This window comes from Cyprinodon tularosa, unplaced genomic scaffold, assembly GCF_016077235.1.
Source record: "Cyprinodon tularosa strain WSP-4 unplaced genomic scaffold, ASM1607723v1 ctg578, whole genome shotgun sequence".
In the NCBI taxonomy this organism is placed as follows: domain Eukaryota; kingdom Metazoa; phylum Chordata; class Actinopteri; order Cyprinodontiformes; family Cyprinodontidae; genus Cyprinodon; species Cyprinodon tularosa.
Window position 1 is genome coordinate 413,298 of NW_024039316.1, and position 16,954 is coordinate 430,251.

Below are 16,954 nucleotides of genomic sequence, written 5' to 3' on the forward strand. Positions count from 1 at the left end.
CAGAAGGAGAGGATGCAAAGTGGAGAGACTCCTGGAGGAGCCTGGAACGAGCGGAAAACAATCCCCTTAATTATCATTAGCATAACTTCTTCTCATTGGAGCAATGAGCCCATCCAGAGGAGCTTTAAACAGGGAGAAACAACCGTTTAAAAATATATATAAATATATATATTTCATTTCTTCTAAAAGTGCATTTTTCCTTCCCTTGTTTCACATTCATGGTTATTCCCTCAGCTGCCAGGTTGGAGCTCCAATGACTCACATTGTTTGCAACACAAGTGATAATATTTTTATGTTTTTCCTCTCTCTGGAAACTCTGGGGGGTTTGATGCAGCTAGAAAGTTGCTGAGCTCACAGAATAGGGCCCCAGGCACCGACATTAGAGATGATATACAAAATAAGGGAGACAAAGACTAATTACCTGCACTAGAGTATGTGTGTGTGTTTGCTGTGTGCAGCATAACCGCTGTGTGTTTGTGTTTGGATCTACTAATTTGCATGCATAAGGTGTTAAGTCTTCTCCTCCCTAACAGGCTCTGTAGAACCGGTGTTATATTTTTACCCTCTGTATATCTTGTTGAGTTATAGACTCACAGTGATAAATGGCTTTATGATCAACAAGCTCTTTATTGGTCTTTGTTGCCAAGATTGATGCAAATCTAAGGGAAAAAGAGTTTTGATGCTGCTGATTTTTGTTGTAATGTATGTTATCACCTGGAAATCTGATCTTTTCAGGTCAAAATGTTTGTGCTGCGCTTCAGTTAAAAGCTGCCCATCAATCAATAGGAAAGACTTTTTTTTTCTGTGGGATTTTGTTCATACCAGTGTTATTTTGGTAAATTTCCATCATTAGCGAAAGAGTGCTAACATTACTCCACCTTGTTAGCAACAATCAGCATCTCACTTGCAGGCGCTGGTAAACTATGTCACTACTAGTGTTGCGCCGATACCAGGATCAGGCGGGGCCCCGATCCAGTACTAAAATGGTGGTATCGATATCTGCGAGTACCAACAAATAGGGCGCTGATACCATTATGAAAGCCAAAAGTTTCTTCAACTATTGTCAACAATTCCAGGTAGGCAATAAAAAGTTCTACTGGATTCACTTTGTATTAGTCTTTTTCCTGCTTCACAAAGGAAGGCAGCAGCTTGACAAAGCCATGATGGTAATTATTTTACATCCAAGTAGTATGCAGTTCTTCATATATATTCACACACACATCAATTTGAAACAGTTGGTATTAGTATGGTATCGGCTAATACTGCACAGGCTGGTATCGGGTATCGGTACCGGTCCCAAAAAATGGCATCGGTGCAACACTAGTCACTACCCAATCCCAGAAGGACAATCATCTGCTCATTTGCGCAATCAGATATACATCCAGGGCTTCCATAATGTAATTATGGTACTAATATTACTTATTTCTATCCTTAACTCTTTTTTTCTTTCTTTTTTCTGTCTTAATGTTGGCAGTGGGCTTTATGCTGCCCTGCGAGGCTTTAAACCTGGGTTTCAATGGAGACTAAGCCTAAAGCACATATCAAGGAGCTCATTTTGAGCTTGGATCCATATTTATTTTTGATTCTGTTCATGGTGGAGAATCCTGCTTCACAGCAACAGGTTGAGCCAAACATCCTCTAAATGTGCAGGGTCACCTTTGAGCACCATTTCACTTTTCTTTCACCAGTTCACCACAGTTCTTCCAGCAGTCCACACTTTCTCTGCTCTCTTTTTCTCATCATCTTCTCCCGGCTTGCCACAGGTTTGCCTGCTGTGTCTAAAAGTAGCAGCAGCAGCAACCCAGACTGACAGCAGCTTATTGGATCATTTGGCTCATGTGCAGCCTGCTGATGGATGCCCCAGTGGGCTTTACCGTATTAACAGGAGAAGTGGTGCAAGTGAAATTAGACACTGTCGTCAGACAACATGTGGTAATTAATAAATGTTTTAGATCAGGTTGGGTCCGGAGTAGCCAGCAGGTGGGTTAATCGTTAATCTATGACCTCTGCAATATGTTAAATGTCCCCAGAAATCATGGATGTCGGGTCACCATAGAGCAAACAGATTAGTCAGATTCTCATTGGAGCCTCTGAGAAAGAAAAATGAGTATGGAAAAGGGTCTGAAGGAACATCAGGATGGATGCTTGGAGTATAGAGCCTCACTTCATCCTATTTACCAGGATTTGGTATAGGCATATAACATAACATAACATTCAAGTGTCCATGAATTTTCCAGCTTTTTAAAATTTTTTAATTGTCATTACACTGTCACAAGTACAGTGCAATGAAATTCACTCTCTGCTTTTAACTCATCCTCTTGGGGAGCCGTGGGCTGCCATTGTGCGGCGCCCGGGGAGCAGTGTGTGGTTAAGGGCTTGAAGTCAGAACCTCTGGATCCAAAGCGCAATGCCCTAACCACTAGGCCACCACACCCCTGGTGGTAAATTTGAAGATGCTAAAGAAAACATAGATCTTGTTTTTTCATGAGGTAAATGTAACTGATTGCTGAGCATGGGGGTGATCAGTCCAGCCTGTAAACTACCTGCCAAAAGTCCCGGGGAGCTGCAAACAGAGCCTGGCCCTGATGATCTCATCACCCTGTTCACAGCTTTCCACTGAAAGCCTCCGGGATGATAAACAGAGCCAGGTGACAATCACACAGTGTCACAGGTTCAACCCTCGGTCACCCTGTCTTCCTCTCCGTGCCTCTTTAAGAAAGGCTGAGACGCTTTAAAAATATTTCCTCCATAGCTGTCACACAAAAGCTTATTTATAGCGCAGAGTCAAGCAGCCTGGTCTGTTTTTAAATAATTCACAGGGACAGCTGAAATTCACGCTTCGTCATTCCTGTGTCATACTGTGAATGAAAGTCGCCCTGCATGGCAGCTTCATTGGTGCAGTGAAAAATGTAAAGTGCTGCCAAAAAGACCCGCTCAGCATTAAAGTCGCCTGAAATCCTCTCTGCCAGTCCCCTGGGGAATGCTTGCTCAGTTTAGGGAGTGGGGAAAAGACAGCGAGGGGCATCTTCTAATTCACAGCTATTACTAACAACCTACTGATGAAAGAATGCATTTCATTTCCATCAGTTCACTCAAACCTCTTTAGACCATCTGAGTATTCAGAGCAGAGGGCCTGATAGCAAAATAGAGAACCATTGCAGAAATTACTCTGTTATCTAGAGAGGAAATTAAAGTAAATAAGCCAATCTGTTTCCTCTCACCCAACCTAGACTGCTGAGAACAGTGAAAGCAGGTTGAAATTGTCCCTCTGTAGGAGCACATTTCTGTGGATTGTAAAGTCCCTGTAGCCTGTTGCTTCTCAGTCTTTTAATTGACTAAAAAAAAAATCAAAAAGTTCTTTCTTACCAGCCCTCTTATTTCACATCTAATTATAAAGTCTTTGCTTCAGAATTATCTCTTATAGTATAGTATAGTATAGTATAGTATAGTATAGTATAGTATAGTATAGTATAGTATAGTATAGTATAGTATAGTATAGTATAGTATAGTATAGGATAGTATAGTATAGTATAGTATAGTAGTGATGATCTTGGCGCTGATGACTGGCCTGATTACACATTTCATTCACCTGCCTAGTTCCACCCAGTTCTCGTTACCATCCTCTTATCCACCTGCTTCACTGTCTATTTAACCGGCCTTCAACCAGTCATCAGGGCCAGATTATTTGAGCCTGTGGTGAGAGTTTTTGAGTGTTTCCCGATTGCCTGATCCTGACCAATTCTGCATCTGGACATCTGAGCCTGGCTTTCCCCGTTTTGCTATGTTTGCCCTACCTGCCTTCGGACTCCTGCTGGATTCTGTCCGTGTACCAAACCTGAAATTGTTCCCCGACTCTGTTCTGGAGTTCCCTTTGGACCTCTGATCTCCTGGTTCTGACTACAGAGAATGTCTTCAACACCGGCTTTGGCTTTGCCCTCTGGATTATCCTGCCTTTCTTCATTTGCACGGTTCTGATATCCTGCCTGTCCCCAGACCTGCTACAAACCAGCGCCTGGGACTCTCAGGGCGGAGTACTGGCTAGAAACTATCCCATCCCCTAGTAACGGATTAAACTTTAAGATCAGGTTAGTGACTCACACGTTCATTTAAATCCTCTGCCAGATAGACGTGGTCACTAACCTGTGTTCTCCTGCTGCAATGGTTCCTGCCTTAGATGCCAATGCGACATTTCAGTCTTAAATAAAGGCTTTGTTAAACCTGTCTTACAGCCTTGAATACTGGGTCCTTTTGTACTGAGCCTGACAAAAGTATTGTACAGTATATGCTACAATATAGTATTATATAATATTATTTCACATTGAATGAAGTCTTTGAGTCAGAATTATCTCTGGCAGTATAGTATAAGATAGTATAGTGTAGTATAGTATAGTAAAGTAGATTATGGCACAGCATAACAAAGTTTTATCACAGTATTAGTGTTGTTAGGTATACTGTGCATCAGTAAATAATATCATTGTAGAGTACTAAATATTATATTATATAATAGTGTATAGTAGCAGAGTATATCATAATAACTTATAACATTGTATAGTACTGTATAGTATAATAGTATAGTAGAGTATCGGTGTAGATTAGCTTAATATAGAATAGAATAGCAAAGTATACAGTTTTAGTGTAGTTTATATATTAGTTTATAAACTAATATTGCATAGTACAGTAAAGAATAGTATAGAAGAGCATAGCATATTAGAGTATAGTATGATATAATATACAATAACCTTAAATTAAATATCAAAGATGTATACGGTAGCATTGTTTATTATTGAAAAGCGAAGAATAGTATTACGCTGATTTAATATAACATAGAATACTATAGTATGGTATGGATAAGTCTGTTATTAACGTGGTTTAGTTTATTGTAGTATAGTATAGCTTAACATAGCATAGTGAATGACAGCATGGCATTGTATATTGAAGCACATAGTATTATATATTTAGTTAGCATAGCATAGCTTGACATTACAGATATCATTAAATCTCAGTTACTTTCCTGAAGTTTTCAATTATGTAATTTTAAAGTGGTAATAATTGTTGAATAGGTCAGATATTATGCTGATAAACTATTAAGTGGTGGCTTTTAAAAAAACACAACATAATTGGGAGTTTGTGGTTTAGCTGTTCTGTGTTTTTATGATACATTTTAGATCTCCACATTTTACAAACATAAAGAAGGCCAAGCCAGCTCTATTGTGGGAAAAACAACACTTAATTTAGTATTGGGATCAACAAAGTATTTATGACTTCAATTAAATGTACGACCACTTCTCTGTTTTCCAGCTATCTACTCATACTTCATGGTTAACTACAGTAGTAATTGTGGACAACTCTTGACTATTATTAACACTTACCTACAGATACCTACCTGCATAACACCCCATAGCATAATTTGACACCAGTTTTTGTTCCTGTTATATTTGTTACTGTTTTACCAATTAAATGTCAGATTGTGCTTCCAGGGGAGCACAAAGCTGATTGAGTGATTGACAGCAGTGTCGTTTTTTTCTTCTTACTGTTAACATGGCGTCTGTTTTATCCACACTGTCAGAACTTACTCAGCAGAGCTGCTTTTGTGGTTGTGTATTGGAGAGATGCATGGTGGGAGGAGCAGGCAGTCTTTGTCCAGACGTAGCTTCTTATTACACTTGACTGATGATTCGCCATGGTCCAACTGGAAACACAGTTAACAGAGATTAGATGTAGAAACTGCAGAAAGGTTGGAGATTAATGGAGAGAGTTAAGTCCAATTTCGAACCTTGTGTTTCCTTTTGCTTTTGCTGATGTGTTTTTCTGTTGGAGTCCCCATGTTTGCAGCTGCCTGCCTTCTGTGTTTACCTCCGCTCTCCACCCTCTCCATCCTCCCAGCCAGTCTGGGATTATTCTGCTCGTGCCCAGGGGGGAGGTCCAACACTCCCAGACCTTGGCTAATCTTCTCTCTGTCCCTTGCAGCAGTCCTCTCCCTTTCTCCAAATGCAAACCTGTCCTCTCTGTCTGTCTGCCTCTCCCTGTCTGTTAATCTGTCTCTGTCACTTTGCCTTTCCTTGTCCTTCACTAAACGCTCGTTTTCTTCCTCCTGTCTCTCCCCCTTCGCCATCTTCTGCCTCTCTTTGTCTATCCCTGCATTGCTGTCCCTTTCCACCGCTCCCATCCTGGATCGTTCTCTCACAGCCGGCCCCGGCACCCTGCTGAGGAAGCTCAAGTCAATTTTCACCCACAAACTCTGAACTTCAGGATATTCCCTCAGAGGGGACAGAACCACAGCATGTCCAATATTTGGTGATGGGGACACGGGCTCCACATCCTTGCCTTGCACGCCAGACCCTCCGGGATCCGGCACGGAATTCCCAAAAGAAGCACTTATGCTGCTGACGCTCAGAAGGTTGCTAGCAACGCTTCCGCTGGTGGTTACGCCGCCGCCGTCTTTGCCTCGAAGTCCTGTTCCTGCAAACGCGCCCAGATTTCCCGCACCTCCAGCAACGCCAAGGCACGGGAGGAGAGGCGTATGGATGTGAGAGTTGGCCAGCGTCTGCGTGTTAACCGCGGAGCGTGTCGCCTGGGGTGGCAGAGAGGGGACTTTGTTGGCGTCCTCGCCGTCCGACTGGCATTCTGACGAAGAGGAAGAGGAATCTGTTTCGATGAATTCTCTGGACTTTGGTGTGATTTTGCTGCTGGGACCTCTATGTTTCCTCTTGTCCTATGCATAAAGATTATTTTAAAAAAGAAGCAGAGGGGACATTTAGTCAGTTATGTGCATGTGGAGGATCCCAAACAACACCCACCCAAACCATCTGACTCATCTGCCATGAACTGCTGCACTCCTACACTCTTAACAAAAGAGATCTGCTGTAGACAAACATTATACTCAAAAACAAAGGCTGTAACTGGATCACTGGATGTGATAATATCATGTGAATTATGCGGCGCAAGTTGGCAGCTTGTTCTGCTAATCTGTGAAGTGAAATGAAACATGCTTGGATGTGTGACTCTGAATGTCACCAGCGTTCAGCGCGTGGAGTCGCACAGCTGAGCGGACCGCCGTCTGTTTGCCACATGCTAATTAAAAGATGCATCTAATACTTCTATCATAGATGGCTTTTCTTTTGGTTATAAACTTTATTATAGTGAGGAAGACTGAGTAGAAGTCAGTGTTTTAAGATCACTAATCTTCAGATAGGCCATTGGCGGTTCTAGACCGGGGCCAACGGGGCCTGTAGATCATGTCTTCGCCCCTGTTAAGGCCCCTGTACTAAAGACATCATATTCAAATAAATTCTAATTATGATATGCTCTGTAACAGACATACGTAGTTACTGATAGTGATTTTACAGCTGCTTTTTGTATGTCTGCTTCTGTCTCCTTGAACCCCAGTCGGCCTCTGCAGATGGCCGCTCACACTGAGCCTGGTTCTGCTGGAGGTTCTTCCTGTTAAAAGGGAGTTTTTCCTCTCCACTGTCGCTACAAGCATGCTTAGTGTGAGGGATTGCCTTTGAGTCAATGAGTCGATGCAATCAACTGGTTTTCCTGAGATAGAAAACTTTGAATCAATCTGACTGGATGATCTGGTGAACTGTGAAGTGCCTTGAGAAGATGTGTGTTGTGAATTGGCGCTATAGAAATAAACTGAATTGAATTTAATTGAATTGATAGGTCTTTTAGATCTATTTAGTTTTTTTCTTTAACAAATCGGTTTTACTAATTATTTACAAACAATAAGGTGATCGCTTCAGTGGTATTAAGACAGGATCCCATTTTTTATCTGCTAAATTATTATTTTTTTTTTCCAAAACAAATTGCTCTAATTTTTTTACAGCTGAAATTATCAGTTTTTCTTGAGTCCTAATTCAGATTTTATGGAAAAGGGTAATTTTAACTTAAATTAAATCAAAAATATGTACAATTCCTAAATTATGAATGTATATTGTTGACCTAATAAGACATAAACTTCATGCAGCTTAATATATTTGAATCCCTTGCCTTGTTTTTTATTCTATGCTTTTCTGGGCCCCCATGAAAACGCACTGGGCCTCTCGTTGCCCCCTGGTACATTTGATCTAGAACCGCCACTGAGGTACGCAGTTTTAAAACTATTAATTTTATACTTCTAATTGAGTAAAAGGCTTGAACTAATACTTGCACCTCTTCAAAAGTATTTTTTGACCTGGTATCTTAACTTCTACTTGAGTAATGATGGTGATTACTTTTCACACCTCTGCTTCTATACAGTACAAACACACACATATATATTTAGAAGGTGTGGTGGCTTTTATCTTTCCCTGGCAATGCATCATGATTAATGAGGAAACCATGTTTTATGTGTTTAATAATTACAGAAACACTCTGCTGAGCTTCTGCTTTATCTGGACTCTGTATTTCCTTTTGCTGTAACAATAAAGTACGGAGCCCCTCTGATGACATGGTCAAAAAAAATGTTTAATTGTGGCCACGAAGTAGTATTTCGCGGCCACGCAATAAGTATAACGTGCACACGAAATACTATTTCGTGGCCACACAATAAGTTTAACGTGCGCACGAAATACAATAATATCAATAAATCCGCCCCTGTTTTCAGGCTTATGTTAACTGTAATGACTTATCTTGGACAGGCTGCTATGTAAACGGGCCTTTAGTCCTTCGTTTAGCTATGCTGCGGTTGTTTACACTACGCCTTTTCCACCTAAAATGAAGTACACTCCCTAAAATAGCGTCTTAGCAACAAATGTCACGTGACTGGCGGAGACCGACTGGGTAAGCAAATCGAGCGCGCCTTAGACCTTAGAGAAGGCGCGCTCGATTTGCTTACCCAGTTGTCCAGGAATGATATTAATATTATTAATAAGTATTTCGTGCGCACGTTAAACTTATTTCGTGGCCACGAAATAGTATTTCGTGCGCACGATAAACTTATTGCGTGGCCACGAAGTAGTATTTCGTGCGCATGTTATACTTATTGCGTGGCCGCGAAATACTACTTCGTGGCCACAATTTTTTTTGACCATGTTATCAGAGGGGCTCCGTAATAAAGCAAAACCGGGCTGAGCAGTGGGTAGCGCTGCTGCCTTGCAGCAAGAAGGTTCTGGGTTTAATTCCCAGCCCGGGATCTTTCTGCATGGAGTTTGCATGTTCTCCCTCAGCATGCGTGGATTCTCTCAGGGTACTCCTCCTTCCTCCCACAGTCCAAACACATGACTGTTAGGTTAATTGGCTTCTCTAGATCCTCCTTAGGTATGAGTATGAGTGAATGGTTGTTTGTCTCTGTGTTGCCCTGCAATGGACTGGCGACCTGTCCAGAGTGTACCCCACCTCTCGCCCATAGACAGCTGGAGATAGGCACCAGCACCCCTCATGACCCCAGCTGGGATAAAGCGTGACAGAAAAAATAAAATGAAACCTCTGTATTAATTCTTTTTGCATCTTTTTTTCAAAGTGTCCATGGCCGACCCAGATTATTAAAGTTGTGATTTATTTTTCCTTTAAAATGCCATTCAATGTGTCAGTATAAATAAATAAGTTTTCCAGACATTGAGGAGTGTTGGACGGAAGTGTTGGTTTTTCAGTCATGAGCTCCCAGAATCCCAGCATCCCTAACCTGGTTCACAGTGACAGCAGGAACAGGCACAGCGGTCTGCTGCAGCGCCGCTGGTGGAGCGGCTGTGTTGGCGTTGGAATTAGCAGCACTGCGAGGCTCCTTCCTCGGGGCCGTCTTCCCGCTGAGAGGTTTCCCTCTCGGCCTGGGGGGGTTCTGATGCTCCAGGGAGGGAGGAGGCAACAGGTCCTTCTCTCTCGCTGCGGGGCTGGTTAGAGGAGACACAAAAACAGGAAGCACGATGCTGCGAGTTAAGATCAAGCCCAAAGCAAGCCCCAGTTACTGCTGTACGGCTGAACACTGACAAACAGCTGAGTGTAATGTTTGCCTCGGCTAACTCTGGGGGGGAATGTGAGTTCAAATGAAACAAAAAAAAAATACGAGAGGATGAAATAATTGAAAACAGCATGTGTTTAACTGAACTTGTTTAGAAGTTTAGGTAGGAACAAAGGAGAGGAATAAGAGTGAGGGAGAGGGAAATGAAAAAGGAAGCAGGAAAGTCATTTTGTTCTCCTAATTGGCCTGAAGTCATGCAGAGCGACGAGCTCAGAGATAGTTCCACTAAATCCATGTGTGGAATGATTATCCTAAAACCTGTAAGGCTGGAGGACATCACAGCCATTCACTGAATAACACCTTGTTTATTCGTCCTGATGACACATCTTCATATTTTTATTGTGTTTTCTGTTCTTAAAGGTATAGAGAATGATTTTTTATTTCCAACTGGATCATCTAAATAAGTGGTCTTCCTAATTGATTCAAGATTCAAGAGACTTTATTGTCATTCACACCACGTGTTACATGAGGTAGAACGAAATTGAGAGTCACGGCCCCAGTTACATCCGAATATAAAAAAATTAAATATAAAAACTAGCTACAAGATCAAATTATATAAATAGAACAAAATATTTACAGGTATATAAAAACAAGAAGTAGAAAATAAAATGTATATTAATAGGAATGTACAGAATGGATGAAGTATGAGTAATGTAGCAGCGTGGGAAGATAAATTTAGCAGTGCAACATTTTAAAGTGTCCGAGTGTGAACTGCAAATACAGTGTCATTGGGGGGTTAGGGGTTGAAGTGACCAAGGTATTGTTAGGGACAGTTTGAGAGTCTCACAGCTTCTGGTTGTCCTGCATTGGATGCTTCCCGGCCTCCTGCCTGAGGGTAGCGGGACAAAAAGTGAGTGTGCTGGGTGAGTGGGGTCCTTCATGATGCAGGAGGCCCTTTTCCTGCATCTGGAGGTGTAGATGTCTGTGGTGGTGGGGAGGTTGACAGCCTTCACTACTGTCTGCAGAGCTTTCCTGTCTGCAGCAGAGCAGCTGCCATACCACACGTTGATGCTGGAGCACAGCACGCTCTCCACCACACATCTGTAGAAGGAGATGAGGACTGAGCTCCCCAGTCCTGCACGCTTCAGCCGCCTGAGGAAGTAAAGCCGCTGGTTCGCCTTCTTGACCAGAGCGGAAGTGTTGTTGCTCCAGGTGAGGTTGTTGCTCAGGTGCACACCCAAGTACCTTTAGCTGGAGACAACTTCCACCGCAGATCCTCCGACGAGCAGGGGGAGGTGGGCGTGTCTGCTCCGTCTGAAGTCCACAATCATCTCCTTCGTCTTCTTGACGTTGATGCAGAGGTTGTTTTCTCTGCACCAGCCCTCCAGGTGTTCCACATCCTGTCTGTAGCTGGACTCATCACTGTTTGTGATGTTTCCAACCACTGCTATATCGTCTGCAAACTTCACAATATGACAGCCAGGATGGAGAGGAGAGCAGTCATATGTGAGCAGCGTGAACAGGAGGGGACTCAGCACACAGCCCTGTGGAGAGCCAGTGCTGAGGACTGTGGTGGAGGAGGAGATGTTGTGGATCTTCACAGACTGCGGCCTGTTGGTCAGGAAGTCCAGGACCCAGTTGCAAAGTGAATTGCTCAGTCCAATTGGATTTACGCTGAGGGCGTGAGAAGCCGCTGCACTACTGCGCGCCGCCATTCCTTCTGGTGATATATTTACATAAGGCCGTCCTACGTGCTTGTCCCCTTAGCTACCTTTTTCTTCGCATGCGCACTTTCAGGCGTATATCTGTGGTGAGCTATGGTTTCAGACAGTCATTGAAGCTCACCTTTCTCACCGCGGTTCTTTGAAAATGGCCGATGGTCGTAAGAGAAAAAGTGTCTACAAAGTTTTTGAGAACAAAAGAAAGGCCTCAGAAGAGGCAGATATATCCCAGAATGCTTTGCGTGGACAGCTCTTCTCGCAGAGCATTGTGGGATTTGCTGTCACAGCGGCCCACTGTTCCCACAGGCTGTCGCTACCCGACAGCTGTGACTAATAACTAAGATGGCGCAGGCAGCGAGCAGTGGAGGAGTTACTTGACCAACGGAGCAAAAAGCAGTGATCATCTGTCCAAACGGTAAGTTAACCGAGTCCACTATATAGTCGCCGCTCTATATAGTGATTGAGGGATTTCGTGGTTAGGGCGGACGTTTGGGCACGGTAAGATTGTGCGAACTACGAGAACAGCAACTTTTACACAGGGCATGCAAGAGGAGAAATGGGCTCGTGCACGCTCTCGCACGTGTTAAATAGGCGTTCCCTCATGGGAATGGATACAGGATTGTGCATGTGCATTTTTTTTTTAAGTGGAGAGGGCGGGTCTTTTAAAAATTCACGAAAATCCTCCACAATACCTTTAAATACACTAAAATCAGTGTAATTTCCATCCCACAGCACTACTGGGTGGTGTGTATAACCATGGGCATGCCTACATACACTTCCTGATTTGTAATTATTTTCCAGCATCAGTTCATTGTTTGTTTATATTAGGTAAACTTTTCCCACCAGCCTTTTTCTAGCTCCTTCCTCTCCTCCTCACCTGTGCTGGTTCGCTCTGCTCCATGGCTGGTTCTGGTTATCCTCCACGCTGCTTGACCTCTCGGCCCGTCGCGGCTGTTTCTTCCCGGTGGTGATTCTCCTCGGGGCTGGGACCTCCTGCCCCGACAGCAGGCCTGGCGACAGCCTCATCTTGGACCTCTGACCCTCCCCTGAGGCTTTCTGGCCAAGCTTGGCTTTGGCCTTTTCCCTGCCCGGGCTGAGCAGAGGATAATCACACATTTACACTTTAGACTTTAGAGAGCAGATATCTAGAAATCTAGAAAACAAATACACTCACCAGAAGTTAGCCCTGCTGTCTTTGTGCTCCACTGCAGGTGCAGCAGGAACAGTTGCACCGTTGGACCCACAGGGTTTGGTTTTAGCAGATGAACACGCTCCTGGTGCTTCAGTCCCAGGAGAAAATGTCTGTGGATCCTGGCTGATGGAGCCTTAACAGATTTACCCAGGATAAGAGCTTATTAACCAAACCAATGTTCTTCTTTATCCAAGATGTGAAAGCTTTAACGATTATTCTCCACTAACCTGAGCCATGATGCTCCTGCTGTGCAGGGACCAGAGGTTTGGTCTGAGCTTGGACTTTGTTCAACCAGCTGTCCAGTTGCCACTTGTTAGTAGAAGGGGGCTCCGGCTGCAGGAGGACAAAAACAACTTCATTAATATTTCAGCAACCTCCTACACTTTATCAGCGGAATAATAACAAACCTTCCTTCGCTCATAAACAAGTGAGAAAACTCAGTGCGCCTCTGAAATAATGAAGCTGTCTCTGAATGAAAAATCTTTACAGAGAAATATAAAACTATTGCCTTTCTGGATTGTGGTTATTGTATCACACAGCAAGCCCCTCGCTGAGCTGGATGTCCTTTATTGCTTATGTTGAAGCCGTTCCGCTGTTTGTCGGGTTCTCTCTCTGCATTTCCCCGTCACTTTCTCCCACTGTTAGACGGCATAAGCCCATAAAACCAGGCAGCGTTGAGCTATTTAAATAATGTGATAACTAATGTTGTAACTCGGTCCTCTGCAGCTGGTATGTTATGACTTTTGGGAGTAGTGGAATGTTAACGTACGGATGTTCAGAGACTGAGTGAGGGTGAGGGAGGGGGGACAAGGGGGTGGGGTGGGGTTTGTGGGGGGTTTTGGAAGTATATCCGACTCTTTAGGATGTGAATAACATAGAGTAGAGGTCACAGGTCCAAATCCAGACCCACCTGCTGGCTAATCCAGACCCAACCTGATTTAAAACATTTATAAATTACCACATGTTGTCCAACGACAGTTTCTAACTTCACTTGCACTGCCTCTCCTGTTAATACGGTAAAGCCCTGCAGACCTTCCAGCATCAGGCTGCACGTGATAGTAATTAGCCAATGAGCTTCTGTCAGTCTGGGTTGCTGCTGCTGCTACTTTTAGACACAGCAGGCAAACCTGTTGCAAGCTGTGCGATGGGAAAGAAGGAGAAGATGATGACAAAAAGAGAGCAGAGAAAGTGTGGACTGCTGGAAGAACTGTGGTGAACTGGTGAAAGAAAAGAGAAATGGTGCTCAAAGATGACCCTGAACATTTAGAGGATGTTTGGCTCAATTTTCACCATAAACAGAATCAAAAATAAATATGGATCCAGGCTCAGAATGAGCTCCTTGATATGTGCTTTAGAATGGCTTTGTCTCCATTCAAACCCAGGTTTAAAGCCTTGCAGGGCAGCATAAAGCCCTCTGCCAACATCAAGACAGAGAAAACAAACGGTCAGTTCAGGTGTTTTATAAAATATTTGAACCAGTAAATTGTCTTTATATCAAACTGAAAGATATTTTTTTCTGTCTTTAGTTGTGGACATCTACCAGTGATATTTTGACAATATCACTGACAATATTAAACAAGTCATTTAATTAGGGCGCAGGAAGAAGAATATGAGCTGCTCTACTGATCCAGATGGATAATCTGCTTTCTTAATCACCAGACAAACAGGAAAAACAGCCATCATACTTAGCCAGCAGCTCAGACAACCATCCTCTACTTAATAAAGAAAATAAAGAAAATCAACAACAAGTAAAGGTAATTTTTTATTATTATCCTTTACTTTAAACAGAATTTAACACTGAAGTAAAATGAGGTTTTTAAGCATATATGTTATACATTGACTGTTTAAATAAAAAAATACATATATAAAAAGAAAAAAAGGACATTTTTCCATTTTAAAATCTGAAGTGTTTTTTTTTAAGTAGAGAAAATCAATCAGTTTGGTGTATAGACAATTTCCTGAATCACACCTGATCTGACCATTTGTTTTTTCTTTCAGCTCATTGGCTAATTAGCATCACCTGTAGCCTGGGGCCGGTTGCTCTGGAGGGCTTTACCATGCAGTAATTTATAAATGTTTTAAATCAGGTTGGGTCCGGATCCGGACCACGGTCCACTAATCTGTGACCTTTGTACTAGGGGTTTAAAAATACTCTCTTTCTCTAAAGGATTCTGTTATCTTAAGAGCCTTTGATTAACTTGAACGTCATTTTTGCATCTAGTTCAAATCTGAGAACACACACCGCTATGGGTTGCATGGTTTCAATCTCCATACCATGTATGTGTTCTGTCCAGGCACTGAACCAGGTGGTTCCAAACTGCATGATTTAACTTACTGTGTACTCCCCTGGGTTAGTTACTGAGCAAAACGCATGGTAAACTCATGCGTTTGAAGAACAAGTGTGAATTGATTTTCTTGAAGCCACAGCAAAATCGAATTACACATAAAGCACAGAATTGAATACGCAGGTTTAGATAATTTCCCTTCAGCAAATTGCCATAAAACATCTAGTTCTTGTAGCCATCAACATGCTCCTCTTTGTTGTTTGTTGATGGGCACCCAGACGTTAACAGGGAAAACAGTACAGGCACAATGGAGGTGGAATGGAGGATTTAATAACGGAAATTACAGAAAGACACGTGGGTCATGAACACAGAAACAAGGCCATGTGCAACAGTACAAGGAGAGAGAGAAACCAAAGAGCTTAAATACTTTGGAAACTGGGAGAATGCAACTCAGAGGGGGGAGAATTTCAGCAGAAAACTAAAAACAGGAATAATAAGCACAGGGGAAAGAGCTGAGGTGATCTAACTAATTAAAGACTAAAAGCATTAAAAGTTTAAACCAAATGCAAAGAACAGAACACAAGAAAATCTATCAAACTCAATACAAACCAATGAAGTTAAACATTTCCTCCATTAACTCTGGTTGAAAACGTGATCAATCATCCAATCAGAAATAGAACTAATTTAATTGGTTGGACTGACTTTGGAAAGCCTACAATAAAGGAGGTTACGCTTAGCCTGACTAGAGCTTGCTAGTGACTCCACAAGAACCCTTTAATTTGTTCTTGTTCTTGGGGTGCTGAGAAAAGGGACAATGTTTGCATTACCGGGGCAACAGCGGCGTCGGGTGTAGGAGTTTGCTCTGAAATCGATGGATTTGTATAATATGTTATATTACACGATTTAGAGACTTTATGGACTTCATAATGACTGTGCAAAGTGATGTGCCTATTTTTTAATTTTTAATTTTAAGTTAATCTACCTAAGCTACGAAACAGCCAGTGTGTGGCAAAGTGATGAATTTATCTTTATTTTAAAAGTCTTAATTCCCCCTGAAAATGAAAATATCATTGTTGTTTGATGCTGTAGCGCACATATTGTTTACATTGCAACCGGTCTAACAAGGGAGTGCCAATATGGCGGCCGGTTGCTTCATTTCAATCCCGTACTACCAAGGGGCAATCAGCAATCCAGTGAATAGAGATCATGGCGTAGAACATGGAACCGTTTTTAATAAATAACATAACGTGGAAGCTCTGCCGGTCGGATGTGAATGGAACGGAGCATCCAGGTGTGGCATCTGGGGCTTAGGGTAAGGCTGAGGGTATCCCAGTGTTAGTGGAGGTGTCTTATAAAATCTGTAAGATGTACCTCCAGTTCTTGATTTTATTTAATTTGTATGTTGCATGATGATTAAACTTAAAAAGAAAGGTTTAAAAAAAACATATTTAAAGTTAAAGATGCAGGTCAGATTAAATCCATGATGAGTGTAAACTGACTGCAAATAGAAAAATACCTCTGGAGTGTTTGTGCGGGAGGCCTGATTATAGTCGCTGTCACTGGAGCTGCTTTCGGACTCGTCCGTGTCAGACTCTGAGCTGCTCTCCGATTCGCTGCTGCTTCCTGACGCACCACTACAGAGTGAGACAAGAAGGAAGAAAGACACAGCAAAATGTCACAACACCACCAAACCAAAACCCCGCTAACAAGATGACAAGAGGCACACTGAGGGACACCCTGGCTGGTAATGAGGGTCATGGTGTACAAGTTTTAGCTTAAAATAAATCCAGTGTTTCTTCAAACTTTGCTCAAACGTCACATTTTTCAACAGATTTTCTATTTTTTAAGTACGTGTTATATTTAAAAAGAAAAAACATAT

The 16,954-nt window shown here is 42.5% G+C and overlaps 1 protein-coding gene across 1 annotated transcript in view; it reads right to left on the reverse strand.

Annotated features, from left to right (window-relative positions):
• The window catches only part of aff2 (AF4/FMR2 family, member 2), a gene marked incomplete at its 5' end in the record, with an annotated part of 40,234 nt that extends 23,523 nt beyond the window's left edge, over positions 1-16,711 (reverse strand). The window contains 7 exons of the mRNA XM_038306265.1: positions 5,574-5,689; positions 5,774-6,712; positions 9,605-9,809; positions 12,476-12,691; positions 12,773-12,923; positions 13,018-13,123; positions 16,592-16,711. Coding sequence (XP_038162193.1) covers positions 5,574-5,689; positions 5,774-6,712; positions 9,605-9,809; positions 12,476-12,691; positions 12,773-12,923; positions 13,018-13,123; positions 16,592-16,711 — 1,853 coding nt within the window. The remainder of the gene's footprint in view (positions 1-5,573; positions 5,690-5,773; positions 6,713-9,604; positions 9,810-12,475; positions 12,692-12,772; positions 12,924-13,017; positions 13,124-16,591) is intronic.
• Positions 16,712-16,954: the final 243 nt, after the last annotated feature.